The sequence below is a fragment of the Oryzias melastigma genome, linkage group LG11 (genome assembly GCF_002922805.2).
Source record: "Oryzias melastigma strain HK-1 linkage group LG11, ASM292280v2, whole genome shotgun sequence".
In the NCBI taxonomy this organism is placed as follows: Eukaryota; Metazoa; Chordata; class Actinopteri; order Beloniformes; family Adrianichthyidae; genus Oryzias; species Oryzias melastigma.
The window spans coordinates 1,980,145-2,000,896 of NC_050522.1; the positions used below are offsets into that span (position 1 = coordinate 1,980,145).

General features: G+C 42.5%; 1 protein-coding gene across 1 annotated transcript in view; it reads left to right on the forward strand.

Annotated features, from left to right (window-relative positions):
• LOC112136314 (SNF-related serine/threonine-protein kinase) overlaps window positions 1–18,739 on the forward strand; it is a 24,034-nt gene extending 5,295 nt beyond the window's left edge. Inside the window, exons 3-9 of the mRNA XM_024257932.2 lie at window positions 1,572–1,851; window positions 2,215–2,433; window positions 6,128–6,374; window positions 11,743–11,884; window positions 13,753–13,965; window positions 14,056–14,190; window positions 16,393–18,739. Of these exons, the coding sequence (XP_024113700.1) occupies window positions 1,729–1,851; window positions 2,215–2,433; window positions 6,128–6,374; window positions 11,743–11,884; window positions 13,753–13,965; window positions 14,056–14,190; window positions 16,393–17,698 (2,385 nt within the window). The 5' untranslated portion in view covers window positions 1,572–1,728 and the 3' untranslated portion in view covers window positions 17,699–18,739. The remainder of the gene's footprint in view (window positions 1–1,571; window positions 1,852–2,214; window positions 2,434–6,127; window positions 6,375–11,742; window positions 11,885–13,752; window positions 13,966–14,055; window positions 14,191–16,392) is intronic.
• The last annotated feature ends 2,013 nt before the right edge of the window (window positions 18,740–20,752 follow it).

Sequence of the window (20,752 nt, forward strand, 5' to 3'; positions counted from 1 at the left end):
CCCATTCACCCATTCACACACACATTCACACACTGGTGGTGGCTCTGCTGCAGAACACTGGCACCACCCTCCCACCAGAGGCAATTCGGGGTTCAGTGTCTTGCCCAAGGACACTTCGACAAATGGTGGACAAGGTGGGAATCGGGGCCGCAATCCTCCGATCAGGAGTCGACCGCTCTACCACTGCTCCACGGCTGCACCACGGCTGCCCCGATGCGCCACAGCCGCTAGCACATTGCTTAAATATTAGCTAAACTGCAGAACTGCCTAAAAATCCTCATTAAACTAAATTAGTCAAAAACATTAGCCTGTTACTAAAATAAAAGCTAAACTCTAAATTAGCCTAGAACCCCAGTAGATAACAAATTAGTCAAAAATGTTAGCATGTTGGTAAAATATTAGCTATAAATTAGCCTATAAAAACCTCAGTAGATAACAAATTAGCCAAAGAGCTAGCACATTCCTTAAATATTAGCTAAACTCCAAAACTGCCTAAAATTCATCAGTAAACTAAATTATTCAAAAACGTTAGCATGTTGCTAAAATAGAAGCTAAACTCTAAATTAGCCTAAAAAACCTCAACAGATGACAAGTTAGCCAAAAGCGTTAGCATGTTGCTAAAATTTAAGCTATACTCCAGATTTTTTCTAAAAACTACTATGAAGATTTAAACATAACCCATGAATATATTTAAAGACTTGCTGCTAATCTACATAAAATTTTGACATTTGAAGACTTTCTCTTTTACCTCCTATGGGGCATATTTTGCCAAATATTTCAAAAACTATTAAGTTTATTCATTCATTCATTCATTCATTTTCCTTACCGTTTCTTCCCTTTCGGGGTCGCGGGGTGCCGGAGCCTATCCTGGCTGCTGATGGGTGAAGGCGGGGTTCACCCTGGACAGGTCGCCAGTCTGTCTCAGGGCCTCAATCACACACATTCACTCTCACATTCACACCTAGGGGCAATTTAGAGTCTTCAATTAACCTATGAAGCATGTTTTTGGATGGTGGGAGGAAGCCGGAGTCCCCGGTGAAAACCCACGCATGCACGGGGAGAACATGCAAACTCCACACAGAAAGGTCCCAGCCGGGAGTCGAACCGGGGCCTTCTCGCTGTGAGGCAAGAGCGCTAACCACTGCGCCACCGTGCAGCCCTCTATTAAGTTTATAAATACCAAAAATACAAACGGTAATGTCATGAATAAGCTGAAGGTTTTGATACCAAGATTGCTGAAATCACTGGTGATTGAGTTTTTACGTGCTAAAAAATGTATGGAAAGGAGCAGGAGAATCACTAGTGTGATTGCTTTCTAAGCAATCACACAATTAATCTATTGTATCCTAACTGTGCATTACTGCAAAAAATCTCTACTTACACTTTTATTTTCTTCTTACATTCACCATCTTTTCTTAAATCAATGCATTTGTTCCTCTCTGAAATGATTTGATACATATATATATATATATCTTTGTGATTTGTGTTGTACCGTCTACAATTAATGGTAGAAATAAACCAATAAATCGTGTGAGGAGCAGCATTTCATGCATCTCTTCTTTCTCTCTCAGACTCAGATCCATCCGATCTCAACGTCTGAGCAACCAACCAGAACCTTCAGGGTTCCTTAAGAAGTGAGGCGCTAAACGAGACCCTGCAGGAAATGAAGAACTGACAGACCCGGGAGCAGCAGGCGAAGACACGCCCCTCCCCAGTGGGCTGGCAGACATGGCGGGGCTCAAGCGCCATCACGATGGAAAGATCGCCGGCTTGTACGACCTGGACAAGACTCTGGGTCGTGGGCACTTTGCGGTGGTCAAACTGGCCCGACATGTCTTCACTGGAGAAAAGGTACGAACCAAACTCCCAAGACACAGGTAAAACAAATCTTCAAAGAAGCAAGACAGACTCTGTTAATAGGGTAAAAAAATGTCTCACCAAGAATCCTTATTTTCCCAAAAAATTCTAGTCACTACAACATGTTTTCTTAAACTAAGATTAATTTGCTATTAAAAAAAAGCCAAAAAGAAAGTCAGACCTTTTTTCTTGAAACAAGAGTCTCTTTACTTCCTAGGATTCAGTTTGTGAAGTGGAGAGACAGAAAGACCAGAGTTTGGAAGCTGATCCTCACAGCTGTCATCTAAAGTTTAGAATGAGACCTGACTGAACTGCATTCCTCAAACGCTTTCACTTTCCTCTTCAAACCTCTTCCAGGTTGCGGTTAAAGTCATCGATAAGACCAAATTGGACCCGGTGGCTCGAGGTCACCTGTTTCAGGAGGTGCGCTGCATGAAGATGGTGCAGCACCCAAACGTTGTGCGTCTCTACGAAGTCATAGACACGGCCACCAAGCTCTACCTCATCCTGGAGCTGGGCGACGGCGGCGACATGTACGACTGCATCATGAAGCACGAGGGAGGCCTCAGCGAAGAGGTGAGGTGTTCTGCTCCCCCTCCACAGAAGACCCCAACCAGGGGAAGAGCAGACAAGAAAACCGACAGCTCCCAGAATGAGAAGCAACCAGAAGGTTCTGGAAAGGTTCCAGTGAAGGAGAACTTCCAGGACCGCAAAGATCCTTTAAACAAGTTTAATCCAACCTTCAAAGTTATTATTGGGACAAATGTTTGTCAAAACAAATTAGCTTTTTACCAAAAGTTACAAAACCCCTTGATGCCTGTATTTATTCCCAGTTATGAAACAAAATAACTTATAATTTAGCTATATTAAGATGGTTTGATGCTTATTTACATCAGTATGGATCAATGGGTTGATCTATCTATTGCTTTTTTTTAATTAAAGATTTGTAATTTATTTTTGAAAAATATTAATCATTTATTCAGTTATTTTTCAATTAATTAATATTAATCATTTATATATTCCCTCCTTTTTTATTATTCATAATTATGTTAAAAAGTTATAGCTTAAAATTGAAAAAAATGGGTACTCTGCTAGCTTTTTGGACTATTTTGACATTTACTAAGATTTTTTAGGCTATTTTGGAGTTTAGCTCATTTTTCAGCTACATGCTTACTGTTTTGGCTAACCTAAGTATTTTTGTTTGTTTGCTTTTTTTTGGCTAATGTGGCATTTAGCTAATATTTTAGCTGGCTTTCAGCTTCAGTGTTTTTAGCTATCAATTTCAGCATCTTCAGCAGCCAAATTCAGCTTACAGCATTCACACTAGCTCTATTGCATGTAATGCTATATATATAAGTTACGGTATTAAACTGTAGTTTTAGAGTGTTCCATAAATGTTTGTTCTGTTCGTCCCACGACCTCAGGTGTGTTGTGGGTTTTGGCCCCTTGTGTGATTGAGTTTGACACCCCTGATTTGAGGTGATTCATATTCTCAGCATTTCAGTCTTTTAGCAGATTGTTAGTTGAGTAGACAGCAGCTTTTCTCTTGACAATGGGATTTTTAGAAATACATTACTTTTTCTCCAAAGGTTTGCAGTAAAGACAGGAGCTGCACAGGAGACACGACCTTCTGCTCTGTGGTCTAATGAAGTTCTTTGAGATCATGACAGGTTCCTTGTCTTATTACTAGGACTGTCAACGTTAACACGCATGATTCATCTGAACAGAATTAACGCGTTCATATTTATTTACTCAGATAAATTACATGTCAGAAACAGCTGTTGTCTTCTGATGGTTAAGCTTCTGTGGCGTGTGTTCATGTCTAAAAATGTACACTTCATTGGACACCAACCCGCCTATAAATGGTCACTTAAAGAAGAAATAAATATTCTATTGATTTTTAGTATTTTATTCTGGTTATTTTGTTCAGTTTAGATCACTAAAAGTGGACTATTTACTTGGTGGTGCGGCCCGTTGTCATGGTAACACAAGAAGGCGTCGCTGGGCGTGACGATCAGCGATATAAATGCTGATTATTACGATGGGTAAAAAAGCTTCAGTTCAGAGAGAAAGTTCACCTCCTACTGCTTGTTTGGTCCAGATGATGAAGAAAAAGTTTGTTTTAAAGAATCCTGCGCAGTGATACAGAACATTTGGACTATGTGACCGGAACTTGTTTTTTTAGGTGTGCTTCAACACCCAGCAGCCAATCAGATCTGAGTATTCAGCCGGACCGTTTAAAGTGCAGAAACTCCGTTTGGTTTTTGTTTGTCAGCATCTTTGCTTTCTTGGAGTTATACTGCAGATATAAACGTCTTTACACATCTGATTATCTCACTGTGCTCACAAATTACACTTCTGGGATTTATCGTGATTAACCACAATCCAGAAGTGGGATTAATCTGATATTTTTTTAATCGATTGACAGCACTACTTATTACTCGGGGTGGGAATCTTGACTCTCGCGACGACTCGATCATGATTCGGGAAACAACGATTTGAATAAGAAAGATTTTCAATGCAGCTTCAGTCATTATGAGTTTGGAGGACATGAGATTTTAGCCGTCAGTCTTTGGTTTCTAAATGAGCCGTTACTGTTAGATTCTGTGGGGATGTAAGTCTGAGCGTCACACGTTAAAGCCGTCTGTCCTGTGGGTTTTCACAGCTGCTGCCATGACTTCAGCTTTGGTCTCAGCACATCGTGTCGGTGCAGAAGGGATGTTGTATCTCACATATGGACCCTCATTCTCCACCACAGAGTGCAGTCTCAAGTCTTTGGCTTTAAAAGCTGTGGCTGACTTATATGCTTAGCCTTCTTTGATGGTGGTGGAAGTGTCTTTAGGATGTTCAGTGTGTTTTATTGACTGCTGGAAGTGTTTACAGTAGAATTTGTTAAGGCCACGTTCACACCAGTAGCACCCAAACGGTTTCAGATAGAACTGTACGATGTGATTTTGCAGACTTGTCATGTTCCCCACGTATTTCATCTAGAACTTACACAATGCAGGACTTTTATCTAAAGCTGAAGTTGGTCCAGTCGTATGCGTGATCTGCCAGCTCACCCATGTTTGTGAGCTCTTCAAAATATACGAGTGTAAAACGCTCAGTGTTTAGTTCTGATTGTTAATTTTACTTTAAATTATATTAATTTTTGATGATCAATTACTTAAAATTCATAAAACGATTCAGAAGAGTTTATAAATCATAATTGATGCATTTAATAGCCGATTTTTCTCCTGACCCCTACTTGTTACTGTGTTTTTAAAATATTTGGTCGCTATCGTTTGGTTTTATTTAGAGTGTCTAAACACAGACGTACAGGATTTCCTCAGTCAAACCCACAAAGGGAATTAACTTGTATCCCAGACTCAGAGAAAATCTTGGTGAGCTGTTTTCCTCCCTTCTCGGGCTCAGAACATTCTGACTCTGGAATTTGAACAGGTCTGCACTTGTATTCAGAGACTCTGCTGATGTTCAGTTGCTCAAGAGTTCGTCATATGAGACGCATGTGCGTAAAGTTATGAACTATTTCCTCATCTCTTCTTCTTTAAATCACGTTTGAGTTGACATTTGCTTCTGTTTTCTTCTTTCTGGTTATATATACTGTACTGAAAAAAATCCATTTAAAGAAAAATCCAAACATCCAGCAACAGCTTTAGAAAAAGATCATATTTGTGACAGAAACCCACTGGGGAGGCCGCCAGCTCTCTGCTCCATTCTGATCATCCACCTGCAGACTAACAGATCCATGAACGTCTTTGTTTTCCTGGTCTGAGCTGGAATCTGGATCAGAACTGGACGACTGCGTAGAAATGATACTGATCACCGTTTTTGTTCCACTGCTAATGTTAGGTTGGGGTGTGAGGGGCTGTAAGCTAGTGGGAGAGAGTGACTTCAATCATTTTCTGTTGCTTGTTGAGGATTTTCTGACCTCCAGACAAGAATCTGAGTGAGATATTTTCTACCAAACCTCTGACTTAAGTTCATATAGACAGTTTTAGCATTATCGTAGACATTTCTCAAGAAATGTAACTTATGTTGCTAGCCAACTGCTGTCGGCATTGCCGGGTAAATGGGTAAATAAAGTTTATTTGGCCCTGTGACAGGCTGCTGACCTGTCCAGGTGTATCCTCCCTTCACCCGTCAGAATCCAGGTTAGGCTCCAGCACCCCCTGAAGGCGATTCTACCCCTCTGTCCGTCCACTTCCCTTCTAGAGACAGCGTAGTCTAAATGCTCCTTTAATGTTTCTGTGTGTGTCTTTTTTCCAAGGTGGCCAAGTGTTACTTTGCTCAGATCGTGCACGCCATCTCCTACTGCCACCGGCTGCACGTGGTGCATCGGGACCTCAAGCCGGAAAACGTGGTGTTCCTTGAGAAGCAGGGCGTGGTCAAGCTCACCGACTTTGGCTTCAGCAACCGCTTTCAGCCCGGGAAGACACTGAACACCTCCTGCGGTTCTCTGGCCTACTCCGCCCCTGAAATCCTGCTGGGGGACGAGTACGACGCTCCGGCTGTGGGTGAGTGCGGTGCCGCTCTCAGCATCCCTTCAGTCCCGTGCGTGGTCGCAGACGCCCTGCGGCTCATTGAAGGAGCGGCTGAGGACGCTGACAGCAAACGCTTCTGCTTTTACTTTGTGTGAATGCGGTGGAACCGGTCGGCTGTCTTCTGTCATCACCGCTGAAGACTCGCATTAGTAAGAATCTGACAGGAACAGAGGCGTGCATGAGGGAGGAACGGGAGCAGGAAACAGGCATTAGCCGCCTCCCCCCTCGCCTTCTTAGAGGCTACTGCATCGGGGGGGTGTTGGAGAGAAATGTTTTTCTGACTGAGTGGATTTGCATTAACCGGTTCCATCTGTGCATCCTCTGCCTCCCTGTGCCAAGCAGCTTTCATATCTGCCGTGTGCATGTGCGCGTGCACACGCAGCATCCCTGTGTTATTGTTAGTGCTTCTGAGATGATGAGGCTTGGATTGTCGGGATTATCCATCTGGATGAAGACTGAGACCAGAATTACGCTGACTGTGGGGCGGGGTTCACCTGAACGGGGCCGAAGCCCGACCAGGACCAGGAGGTCCAGTCGGTCACAGAGACGGGCTTTGGTGTGACAGCTCTCCTGACTCGCTCCAGTGTTTCAAAAATAAGGACTGAAGCAACTAGTTCCTCAGATAGAAGTCCCTCATGAAAAACATTTAAAGGGCCGTGCCACGATTTTCTTCAGTCTTTCAGAGTAAACTAAATCCATATCAATGATTAAATATTAACTTTGGAACACTAAAAAGTAATTTTTTTCTGAAATATGAGGTATTTTTGTGAACTCGATCTCTGAGGCTCCGTTTCTGTTCTCTTTTAGCATCATTAATCTCCGTATCAAAAATCCTTTTCACACTTATCTGTCTTTGCTCACTAATCCAGGTTGAAACCAGTTCCTCTTATTCATCGCTCGTTTATCCACCAGCAGATAGTCTGCTCCCTTTCTCCTGTCATCATGCCGACATCCTCGTCTGCCTGCGACATTCTCAGATGCGTTCAGGATCCATAATAAATAAAATCCTCTGACATGCAGCTTCTAGTGACAAGTAGGTCAGCACCGTGATGACCAGACAGTCTGAATTCAATAAAACTGGCTGTTGCTCCACTGGATTTTTTTCTGGCCACGCCCCGCCCAGAACCAGACAGGAAATGCTGCGTTGACTGTGACCCAGTTTTTTTTTTTACCTGTTCTCTAGTCTTACCTGAAGCATAAGGAGCTCAGAGCTAAGGCGAGTCCTCTGCGGTTTTTCTGTGATCCTTGTTTGGGTCTGACAGAACCAAAGAGCTCCTGTCAGGATCGGGGGGGTGAAAGGTCATGCTGGGGCGTGCACGCTGTCATTTAGAAGCAGCTTTGCTGCAGATGTGGTTTTTGGAGACGTTTTGTTGTTGGTTTTGGAATTTGAGTGTTTTCAATAATCCAACAGTGATGATGTTGGTGCTAAACCCAAAGCTTCCTGTGAGTCCGGATTTCATGTATGTTGAAGAACCAACTATTCATTGTTATTGGAACGTTTTTAAAAAAATAAAATCCTTAAATGAAGTCTCTCTTTGGAGAGTGGGGGTGTGGATTATAATGGTTTATGAGCTCTCTCTCCTTCTTTCATGTTTTAAATTTAGATTTCCTCCTCTTCAGTAATCTGTCCTGAAACTAAAGCCACACAGCCTGCTGCATGCAGAGCGCCCGTGTGTCGGCGTGCAGATCCACTTTTCTCTGGAAAACACAGAAATGGCGTCTGAACACTAAAGACCACGCTTTATTCCTCTGTACCGTACAGAAAAAAGGTGTTTTCTCCCCAATCAGCCGATAAATGCTCAGAAAGCAGCAGATCTGCACCAGCAGATTCTCCTGCTGCAGCTTCTGTTCTGCAGAATGTGCAGAACAGAAGCTGCAGCGAGCACCACCACTTACAGGAAAAGGTCACGTGTTTATGAGACTCAAAGGCTCACAAAAAAGCCCTGAAGTCACACCGATCGATGCCTTTACTTTGGCGGTGAATCAACCCAGTGGGTTCAGAGAAAGTTGTCATTTATGGAGATAAACTGGACAGTCATTTTCCTGCTGAGCCTGCAGCTGCATCCCCTCAGAGGAAGCAGCAGCTCCTTTTAGCATCCCTCCGCTCTCGGTCGTTGTGCAGCTTTTCCGCCAGCCACAAAACCTCGCTATGATGAACCCAACGCTGCTCCTCTGAAGCCTCATGAACGCGGCGGTTCAGTCGAAGGCGCCTGGAAACCTGGAGACGTCATCAAAATAAAATGAGGAGTAAAAATAGAAACTAAAAAGGAGATTTCATTAGACGTCAGATGCTAAATTCTATTTTTTTTTGTCTAAAGAGATCATTATTCAGTAAAGTAAAATAAGTATGGAGCAAAATCAGGAGGAGGATTTCAATCAAATTGATCTTCAACACAAAATGTTGATTTATTATTTATTGACTTGATTTTTCTTTAAAGCCAATTCATTTTGTTCTGGTTAAAAAAAAAGCTCTAATGTGAAAAGATGTGTTTAGATGAAGTTTTTCTGCCTCTAAAACAGTTATTTTGCTGCAGTTAGTCTGCAAAAAACAATAATGTTTAATATTGTTATGAAAAAACAAGGCAAAAGGATTCACATTTTCAAAATAAAACAATGAAAATGACAACAGGATTTGCTAAAGAAACAAACTAATAGCCCATAAAACCACGTGAGCTCCTAGTCTGCATGGATTCCCCTGAAAAAAAGAAAAACAACTGTTAAAAATACAAAATAACTATGGTAACAAATAAATAGTTTGGACAAAGACTCCCGTCCTTCTGAACGCTGATCCAAATTCTGAGAAAACTCAGTTCCTGTGAGTTTAAATCGCTGTTGGGGAGCTGTTAAAGAATCTCGCCGTATGACCAGGATGCTCACGGTTCAGTTCCATGTTGACTTGTGTGATTGCTTAGTCAGCACTCAAACTATAGTGATTCTCCTGCTTCTTTCTGAACGTTTTTCGACACGTAAAAACTCGATCACACTTTCAGTCATTTCTTTGTATCAAACGTTCAGGACGTTACTGCTTGTATTTTTGATCTTTAGAAACTTTAGAGTTGTTGAAATATTGAGAAATATATCCCATAAGAAATGAATAAGAATTTGCTGAAATCCCTCATAAACTTTGAAACTCATGAACTTCTGTAAATACAGAACTTTCGGCTAGAGACACGGTTCAAACATTAAAATGTTCAGCAACTACTGAGGTTTGTGGGGTAATTTGGAACTTAGCTGTTTATGGCTAATTTAGACATTTTTCCAGTTTTTAAGGCAAATTTGGGGTTTAGTTAATATTTTAGCATTATGCTAGCTGTGTATAACTAAGGTTTTTTTTCCGTTTTTTTTAAGCTTTCAGGCTCAGCATCTTCAACTTTCAGCTTCAGTGTTTTCAGCTATCAGCACTAGCATCTTCAGCAGCCACATTTAGCTTCACACGAGCATTATCGCAGGTCGTGCAATAAACTTAATAAATTAAGAAATTCTTTTCATTTTCAATGAATTTTAGTTTTTTTATTTCAATAGTTTGTGAAAGGATTTGAACTCGTTATTCAGGAAAGAAGAAAGGGAACGATTAAGAGTTAAACTGTGATTCCAGTCCTTAGATTTCAGATATAAACGAGTCGACGCTGCAGGAGCCTCCAATGAGGGAAAGAGCGTTAGTGAAGAAGATCACAAGGAAGAAGACAAATTATCATCCATGCTGCAAGTCATTTTACTCAACTAAGAATCTTATAAAAATATCTAAAAACAGTTTCACACAAGCATTTAAAAAGGGAAAATAAGATAAAAAAGCAAATGGTGAATGTTTGTATTTTTTGAGTTTTTATAAAAGTAATTGTAGTAAATTATGATCAGTGACAAAAAACTGGTGTAATAAATGGAAATGAATCATTTTAGAACAAAACATGAAAAAAATGAGAATATTATCTTAGCAGAGGTTGGTACTGTCATGATTCTGTGCTCGGGTTTGATGCTTTTGTCTTGTTCTACGGTCAGTCGGTCTACGTTCAGCTGTCTTCATTTAGTTAGAGTATATGTGTATATGTGTCTGGTTTTCAGTTCATCTGCTCTGTTCTGTCACCATTACTGGTCTTCTTAGGTATTTCTCATGATTTGGGTAATTTATCAAAAGCTTTTAGTTTCGGTCACCACGCCTGGTCTTTGGGTCCTTCATCCAGCATTCCTGACAGGTCCATTTGAAGGAATTCTCAAAAGCTCGTAAACTAGCACTTATTCTAACAACATAAATAGACATTTTTGTTTTCAAAAACACAATAATGAATGCCAGTCTAATCTTTAAATGGAACCAAAAGTGACTATTTTCTATTGTCGAGTTTGGACTAGATCCTGACTCTTCATTGGACAAAAACATCTTAACTGTTAAAAACTTGGAAAAATGTAGAGCCAAAATGAGTAAAAGCAACTTCCAATCTGATCAAATAGCTTAAAAAAGGCTCTGAAATGGTTCTCTTGAACAGTTTGCCGTACAGTTTAACTTAAAGGAATCAAACAAAGAAGTTTAGTTCTCGGTTTTCCTCATTTTTGGCCATGAATCAGTCAATAGCTGAAAGTGTTGCTGGTTTGGCTTTGCTGTTATTAACCTTTTCTTTTCACTAAATGTCTTCTAAAAGCAAAGTTTGCTCTTAACAGCACAACTTTTAAAATCTATCAATATTCTGCTGGCATTAAAACAATCAGACCAATCACATCAATTATGCATCAATTACAGCAATAACGCACTTTGTTTGTCGGCGTTCTCTTAATCAAACTGCATCTTAAGTGACTCTGGTGGAAAAAGCCTGTGGAGGTTCATCTTCACCCAGCAATGATCTCATCGTTTTATGTGTCCTTTCTGTCTCTCAAACCGTTTGATTTTTTTTAACATCAGCCTTTAATGTTCTTTAATAAGCATCGTCCCTTTCTGAATGAAGTTAATAATAAAGGATCTCATCTTTAGATGAAGTAAATTGCACATTGATTATCAATCTGAACGTGTGCTGACCAGCAGGAGGCTGACTGGATGCTTCGCGGCGTCCGTCGGCCTGCCGTCAGCATGCGTGTTTCAGTGGAGCATCCTGCTGGCCGCAGAGCAAACGTAGAAATGATCCCACCAGGAGAACTGTTCCGGAAAATTAGCATTTGCACAAAGCTTCCAGAGGCCGGACGCCTTGACCCACTTTGTTGAGACGGCGTGTGTGTGCGCGAGCAAGCCGCAGGCGGCGTGTTTGACGGGTGTGTGTGAAGCTAGCTCTGATCCGTGAAGCTGCTTCAGACGTGTCATCTGAACTTCCTGTTTGCACATCCAGGTCACTAAGCACATCCTGCTGTCGATCTTCTGCAGATATCTGGAGTCTGGGGGTGATCCTCTTCATGCTGGTGTGTGGTCAGCCCCCCTTCCAGGAGGCCAACGACAGCGAGACCCTCACCATGATCATGGACTGCAAATACACGGTGCCCCCGCACATTTCACAGGCCTGCAGAGAGTGAGTAATGCCAGCACACAGATGGACGGAGTCCTCTGCAGGTGCTGCATATTTTATGTTCATAGATGTGTGAAGAGGAGCGAGCATGGGGAGGGGGTGTGGCCTGCTACGCTGCTGCAGTTTGCTGCCTTAAGTGCATCTTTGCGCCCTTTAGAAGCTCCCTCTATTTTTAACTCTGCTCGGGTTTGGGGGATGTGTCATAGCATGGGGGGGGGGTACATCCAACCAGAGTGGCTCCATCAGATGATGTTCACCCATGATGCCTTTAGGAAGCAGCTCTTCCTCTCTGGACGCTCGTTTCAAAGCTGAGGATGTTGGATTCAAGACAAGCTTTTCTCTGTTTAAGCCCACAAATCGTCACTAGGATCTGCGATTAATTAAACAGAATTTACTGCAAACTCCCCCCTAAAGCAATAAATACGGCTGCTTTAAAGAGAATGTGGACGCAGCTGAAATCCAGCCTGCATTAGCTGATTATCAGGAGGGAAAGTTTCATTTATCTTTAGTGAAGAGCTGATTACTAATGAAAAAAACAACATTATAGTTTTAGATTATGTTCCTTTCTCTGTCAGAGTTAACATTACTATTCTTGAAGGAAATAATCTGTTATAGAAAATGATGCCTAAAGGTTTGATGTAAAACACCAAAAATCTGATCATTGTCTGAGTTCTCCGATTATTTGAGGGATCCTGAAAGCAGCACAACCTGCTCTGCTTATCAGAAGTGCCAGTCATCTGACTTCTCCTTAGTAATCTGATTACTTCCTGCACGTACATCAGTGCATCTGATTGGTGAGTGTCCTTGATATCTGAGAAACGAGTAAAAATTAGGGCTGGGAATCGTTGTTAAAAATTAACTAATTAATCACATATCTGGACAAAATTAATCACAATTAATCACTTTTTTTGTTACAGTATTTTCCAGCCACTTATTATCTGCAAACAATCATAATATGAAATCACACGCAAAATTATTCATTTAGAACATTTATTTTTTTAACCCTTTAAGCTCCTAAAACTCAAGTTTTTGTCTATATTTGAATTTTGGTATTTTCAATATAAAAGACCACCTGCTGCTTATTTGGTATTTTAACTATCACGACCTCTCCTATGTGACTCTGCCTTTATTTAGTCTTTTTCCATGTTGCATTCACACACCAGACATAAAATCATGTAAAAACAGAAAATTCAATCTAGAAAAATGGGATTCATTTTGCTTCAGAAACCCCCAAAAATGTTTAATAAAGTTTTTTACAATATAGAATGACAGTTTTAGTTATAATTTTATAAAAAAAAACAACAGGAATAACATTTTTCAACAAACTAATCAACATGTTTTTGAATCGATATACAAAAAAATCCAGGCTAAAGTCACTCCAGGCAGCCCAAAAAAATACGAATTTCTTGCTGCTGTCAGTTTAATATTTTTCTTGGGAATCAGTTTCTTTCTCTTTTTCCTTATATATTTTCTTTATTGTGTTTGTGAAAAATACCTACGAAAAGCAGCTATGAGCTCTAAGAAGCCAAAATCTCAAAGACTTCTCTGGAGAAACAACCCGTTATTATTCAGTCATTCTATTTATCATGATCACCATTCCTGCTCTGATTCCTATTCTAACATGTTTTTAATAATCCTCATTTTGTTTTCACAATATTTTTTCTGTATTACAAGTTATTAAGTTATAAACGGACCAATCAGAGAGATTTGAAGGATGAATCACTCCTATGAGAATCTATGGATTTGCATTCTGTATATTCCAAACTCTGAAAACACTTTCAATGTGAGCATCAGCTTCCAATGAAAGTTTCTCCCCGACGTGAACATCGTGGAGTCTGCTCACATGAAGGTTCTGCTCCTCTGCCCGTCAGCCTTATCGGACACATGCTGCAGAGGGACCCGAAGAAGCGAGCCACTCTGGAGCAGATCGAGAGCCACAAATGGCTTCAAGGGGTGGACCCGTCCCCGGCCACCAAGCTGTCCACGCCTCTGGTGTCCCATCGCAGCCTGTCTGAGGAAGAGCACAGCTCCATCATCCAGCGCATGGTGCTGGGGGGCATTGCAGACAGAGATGCCATCACTGAGTATGAGCCTTTAGCTCTGCAGCATCACTTCCTGAAGGCTGAAGCACTTCCTCTGCTGCTCGTGACAACTTCCTGCTTGCATCGTTTCAGGGCTCTGGAGTCCAACCAGTACAACCACATCACAGCCACGTACTTCCTGCTGGCAGAGAGGATGCTGAGGGAGAGGCAGGAGAAGGAGCAGCACAGCCAGACCCGGTCACCCAGCCCGAGCAAGGCCCAGTTCAGGTACACGTGCACCCCAAAACCCCTCACAGCTCAGACAGAAGATCAAACAAACCAACTGCCCACACCTTCAGTCTGCCGAACAGTGATCCAGGGAAGTTAGCCACTACTGTGGCACCTCCAGTCTATGGTCCAGTCTGGAGTCTGGAGGACCTCCGGTCTATGGTCCAGTCTGGAGGACCCTCTGGTCTGTACTGGGGCAGGGCATCGATTATTATATCCAGAAACAATTCGATTCACAAGAGCCTGAATCGATTCGATTCCGATTTTTTTTTTATTTTTATTATTATTCTTTCGATTCTTCAATTTACTTCAATTTTGAGTTTAGACAATTATACACATTTGTTTAGAAATACATTCATAATCTGCCAAGTGTTTTGTATTTATATTAATCAGTGTTACATGGATTCTCTAAAGGAGAAGTTCTAACTAAAATGTTCAGATCATTAACATTGGAAACATTGTTCTGATTCTCCTGGAGGACGTTTCAGTTTGACCACTAGGTGGAGATCACACTATAGCATTACAGCTTATTCCAGAAGAAGAAGAAATATTTTTTTTTTTTTTTGTGGCTGCTGACCGGTCAACCCATGAGGATTTTATCACAGACTTAAAAACTAGTTTATTTTACTGTTATAAGATCATCTCATTAAAACAAACTTCAATACATGAACAAAATGTAACCAACGAATCAGTTATTCATGCTCAATAGCAGGGGTGCCGAAAAGGGGGAGGGGGCTGATTCTAGGGGCCCAGACTGAGGGGGGGCCCACAAAGGCCCCTAATGCCAGTTTGCTTCTGTGTCAGGGCCCTGTAAAAATGTTTTCATGGGGCCCAAAATCCCTAGCAGTGTCCCTGCTCAGTAAGAAACAGATCAGAATCCTGTGAAGGTCCATGCAAACGCTTCAAGAAAACATTTTAACACAAAAACCTTTTTTACAAAACAGAAGAACTCAAACTCATGACTACGACGGAACCCCTCCCCCAGCACTCGCTTTCTTTCTAACTCTCCTTTTTTCTATGGAAGTATTTGCATGAGTTGCTTTCACAACTTCTCTGAAATGAGCATCTGAATGGATGATCTTGTTTGAGCATTTCTATGACCGTTCAAAAGATTAGATTCGTTCCTGAAAGTCACATCGTTATGCAAACAGGTACGGTGTGGGAATCACCTGTCCTTCCGTCTGTTCTTCTGTTCCTTATCCCATCCATTTGCAAAGAAAGGTTCCACATGCAACATGTCTCGTGTTACACATCGCCGGACTGCTTTTAGTTGAGAGAATCCCGTTGATTTTCAAAATAAAAGATTTCGGGGGTAATTTATTAGTTCTTCTGCGGCCCGGTGGTAATTGATCCTCGGACCGGCACCATCGTGGTTGGGGACCACTGTTTTAGACCACAAATGGTTACTTTAAAAATATTTCCTTAAAAGACTTTGAAAGATGTATACCTGAGTTAATAAAGAGGTTCATTTATTCAGTATTGTATGATTAGGTCGACTGAGTGTTAGCTTTAGCCGTCCTATGGGAAATTCCATTAACGTTAGCATCAAGCTAGCAAACTTTAGCTTTATGTGCTAAATCGATTTATATTTTTATGAATGGATTATTGACCTATTAAGCCTAAATTGATTCAAATTTTTTAATCATTTTTTTTAATCTAGCCCTAGTCTAATAGTCCAGTCTGGAGGACCGGTTATATCTCTTTGGGGGTCACAGGGTCTGTCCTGGCTACTGTTGGGTGAAGGTGGGGTACACCCTGCACAGGCTGCCAGTCTGTCTCAGGACATAGGAAAACACAAGTCATATTCTCATTTTTACAAATATTTAAAAGCTGCTTTTTATAAAGGAATGACTTAAAAGCCACAACAACATGAAGTGTATTATTATGATAGTTAAAGGGTTAATACTGATTATTTAAAACCAAAATACCAAATGTATTATGATTCTTATAACCCAAAGGGAGCATTATTAGAACATTCTACCACACTGTATGGTCACATGACGAGCTGTTTCATTACTTTATCCTAAAATGAACAGATTTACTTGATGTTGTGAACATACACTTTCATTAATTCGTAGTTCCATGATTGTAAAGAGGTTTTTATTTCTGAAGAACAGATCTAGTGTGGAACACTCGTTACTCTCTGTTGTATTAAATGCTTCCTCAGTTCTGGAGCTGAACATTGTTTTCAATCTTTTACAGACAATCTTGGCCCACCAGGGTGGATGTTCACCAGGACGTCAGCGATGGGTTAGGGGGTCCGGCCATGTCACACCCTGGGGGGCCCCAGTCTCCTGCCCGCAGTGCTGAGAGCCTTCACAAAGGTCCCAGACCCAAAACTGCTCTACCGGACCTGGTCCAGCGGCAGGAGAGCCTCGCTCCAGCTTCAGGCCCAGCTGCTCCTGCTCGGCAGAACACGGAGCGCGGTTTCAAACCTCTGCCAAAGCCTCATTCCAACCCGCTTCGGCTGGGCTCTCTGGGTTCAGTGGGCCCCGTCAAACCACGAAGCCCCAGCCTCTTTAGCGTTGAAGAGGATGAGGAGGAGGAAGGACAAGACAAATGTTTGCCCCCCTGTACATTGCCTTCCCAAGTTGTGCTTCGCTTCAAATCGTCCTCCGGCTCTTCTTCCAGCAGTCGCATGACGTCTCGCATGAGCGCTCCAGTCCTCAACCAGATCCACGAGGAGGACAAGGAGGAAGAGGAGGAGCAGAGCAGGGAGTTGCATGGACTCGGCCCCCCAAAGCCCAGCCTTAGTCTCAATCTGAACTGTCGGATTCCCTCACCTTTGACCCTGACCTCATCACCTGAAACTGTTGGTGGCTCGGCTCCGGTCGCGGCCTTCTCGCCCAGCTCAGAGACCAGCGATGAGGAAACAGAAGGTCACCTGAAACTAGACTCATTAAGGGTGGAGGTGCATGAGGGGGAGGGAAGGCAACAAGCTAAGGAAGAGCGGGGAGCAGGACAGGGCAGCCCCTTCAACTGCGCCAGTCCAGGATCAGTTTCAGGATCAGGATCCGGCCAAGGCCGGAGCAGCACCAAAGCCTCCAGCGGTCTGGTGGAGAGTCTGAAGCTGATGAGCCTGTGCTTGAGCTCCCAATTCCAGAACCTCACAGGCAGCGGAGGAGGAGGGGGAGGAGGAGGGAGCGGGGGTGGCACCAGCGGGGTGGTGGGGGACCCCCAAGACCGTCCCATGTGGAGGATGTGCATGGGGGGCTCCACTGGCAGCTTGGACAAGGTCTCCCTCCTAGGGGGTCCTTCGCCCCGGGGTAACCTGACCCACCAGCCTCTTCTTGGAGACCCACTGGCGGACCCTCTGGGGGAGGGGCCCTGTTCGGGGAGCCTGCGGCTCCGAGAGCTGGACCTGGCCAGAGAGAACCACAGAAACGTGAAGAACCGCGGCCTGCAGATACCTCCCAACGACAAGAGCCTCTCTGTAAACATTCACCGGAGCCCCAAGGAGGGCCTGCTCTGCACCCCCACGCCACACAGCTGCTGCCAGGTCATCTAGAGGTCCAGCTTCCACACACCGGCCGGCACACCGTTCTGCACCATCTCACAAACGTCTCATCGTCAAACCGCGGCCGGAGAACATAAATGCTGACCGATGCCGCAGGTGCTCACAAACACACATTTGCACAACAGGAGGTGTAGAAAAGCAACCAGCCTCCACCGCCGCTGAGAGAGGAGGAAGCTGAAGAACTCTGTTACATATCTTTTTTTTGTCTTTGTTTTTATTGCATTTTTTATCTTAATTTATCTTTGAGACAATCATTGTTTCTTTCCTGTTTGTAAATTTTAGGTTGTTTTTATTCCAACATGGACAAAAACAGGGTGAAGCAGGAAGGTGGCGCACAACGTTTGTTTGGTTTTGTACTTCAAACATGCAGGATGGCGATGCACTCACGTCTGCAGAGGCTGTACATATGTCAATACCTTAGCGGTAGCTGATCTCTTGTATTAACAGTAAAGTTGTGTTGCAGTAGAGACTTGAATGCTAGATCCTTCTTCACCGTTATTCTTCATCTCCACTGGATTTGGTAAAAAAAACACCTGAAGATCTTCACACGTTCACACTGAAACAGTTAAACATGCAATTGCAGCTCTTTCAATTCGACTTGACCCCTTTCTAAAAAAAACAAATAACTAAACCCATGAACCGTGCTCATCCTGGAGGGATTCAGGATCACAGTAGCCACTGTTGTAGCAAATTCCAAGACGACAACCGAGGGGTCTTTGATGGAACGTGACACCGCCCCTTCAAAGTGTTGGTCTGTGTATCTGATATACTAGTGGAATATTTAACAGTGCATGTGTTTATCCTGTAGCAACTTTACCCCCCCACACATACACACAAACACACACTTGTATCTACCTGAGTAACAGATGAAGTCAGTCACTTTACTGTAATCTCACAGCAATACCAGCGACTGCAAAATGTACAACAATGGATGTGCCATAAAATTTGTCTTGAGCATATTGTACTGTATGTATATGATAAAGATCTATTATAATAAAACCATGTGAAGGAAGTTGGAGCTGATTGTTCTGATCTTGGTGGGAGTTTCTTGAGTTCTTTGGGTTTCTTTGGTTTACGTCTTGCTCTATTGATTGTGTTCGATGGTAAATGGTGGAGATTCTGCTCCATCAGCTCTGGTTTGACTTTCAGTTTCAGCTCTATGGTCTCATCTGAATAACTTCTGCACCAAATTATCACCAAACATCTGGAAAAAGCCTGATCTTGTGGTTGATGTTTCCTCCATTAAAACCTTATATTGACTGTATATGAGAACTGGAATGAGTGACAGGAAGTACCTACTGTCTATGGGAGTGAGCTCCGCCCAAAGACTTATAGTGATGCTACACTAGTCTGCTACCATTGTCTGAGATTTGTAAAGAGTGACGTCGTCTTGTCAGTAAACATGAGATACGGCTTAGCAGATCTAGTAAAATGACTATGGCTATGTCTGAATTCCTTCACTACTCATTATATACTGCCCTATATTGTATATATGTATATATATATATATATATATAGACTATATATAGTGCAGTTTCACATATTTGTAGGTACCCTTAAATGATCTGTTTACTATTGCTGAATTATTTTATTCTCATACATGAAATTAAATCAATGTTTTGTGTAAACTCAGGCACAGCTGTGGTGCAGTGGTTAGTACTCTTGCATCCCATTTAAGAAGGCCCTGGTTCAAGTCCCGACGGGGGACCTTTCTGTGTGGAGTTTGCATGTTCTCCACGTGCATGTGTGGGTTGACTCCAGCTTCTTCCCACCGTCCAGAAACATGTTTCATAGGTTAACCGGTGACTCTAACTTGGATGTAATAGTTGAGTGTGAATGGGTGTGTGATTGAGGCCCTGTGACAGACTGGTGACCTGTCCAGGTGTATCCTGCCTTTGCCCATGAGTGGCTGGTAGCTCCGGCAGCTCAGTGAGCCTGAAAGGGACAAAAACAGGTTTAGAAAAGGGATGGATGCCCTTATAGACCCTTATAAAAACCTTCCCTCTGTTCTGAAAGCATCCCAGCTGTTTGCCTTTTCCTGAATGATCTCGATGTCTGTCCCTCTCTCAGTGCAGAGTTGTAGTCTCTTCATCATCTGGGCTTCTGTTCCACATCAGCCATCTGGAGGGTAATCAGATCAGAGCGTGAACCAGAATGACCCACAGGCACACATGTACACACGTGCACGCACACACATCAACTTTCACTGCTGCACGGGAGCTGCAGACACACTGATGTGAGGATGACGGATTCGTCACAGAGAGGTCATGAGTGTTGGGTGGTACATGCTGTCGCCTCGCAGTAGCTCCTGATCAGCATCTGCCTGTACGGCTGTCACTGTTTCATTTAACACAAGCCACAGCCTAACCATGAGCCTAACACCACCATGCATATAGTTACATCCCAGCATAGACATAGATCCTTTTAAAAAACATTTTAATATAAACAAAAACTTAACACATCTCATCAGTGTTGTAATAAAAGGTAAAGCCTGTTAGATTCCACCAAGAAGAAATCCTGTTTGTACCATCTGCAGTGGTTGATGGTGCTGCAAATCAGTCTGGTTGCAGCAGCTCACACCTGAAAACAGCAAGAAATACCAAACCTCAAAGAAATAAGAAAGTATGATCCAGTTCAGTCCAGATCACTCCAGTGAAGTCTAAATGTCTCCATTGTATGTATGTAATGCTTGTAGAAGTGAATAAACTTTCTGTGAAATAACAACACTGAACAACAAGCTAAGGAGGAGGAGACTCCATCCATGTGGAGAATGAGGAAGAAATCGTTAGAAGGACCTGAGAAACCTTTACCAGAACCCCAGAAACCTTCAACAGGACTCCAGAAACTTTTACCAGAACCCCAGAGACCTTCAACGGGACTCCAGAAACTTTTACCAGAACCCCAGAGACCTTCAACAGGTTCTTAAAAACCTTAACCGGGATTTAAGAAACCTTTAGCAGGACAGTCTTCTGTAAAATAGTAATAGTAGAACAGTTTATTTGTTCATGTTGAGATGTTTAAGAAACAGTTGTTGTTCCAAACATG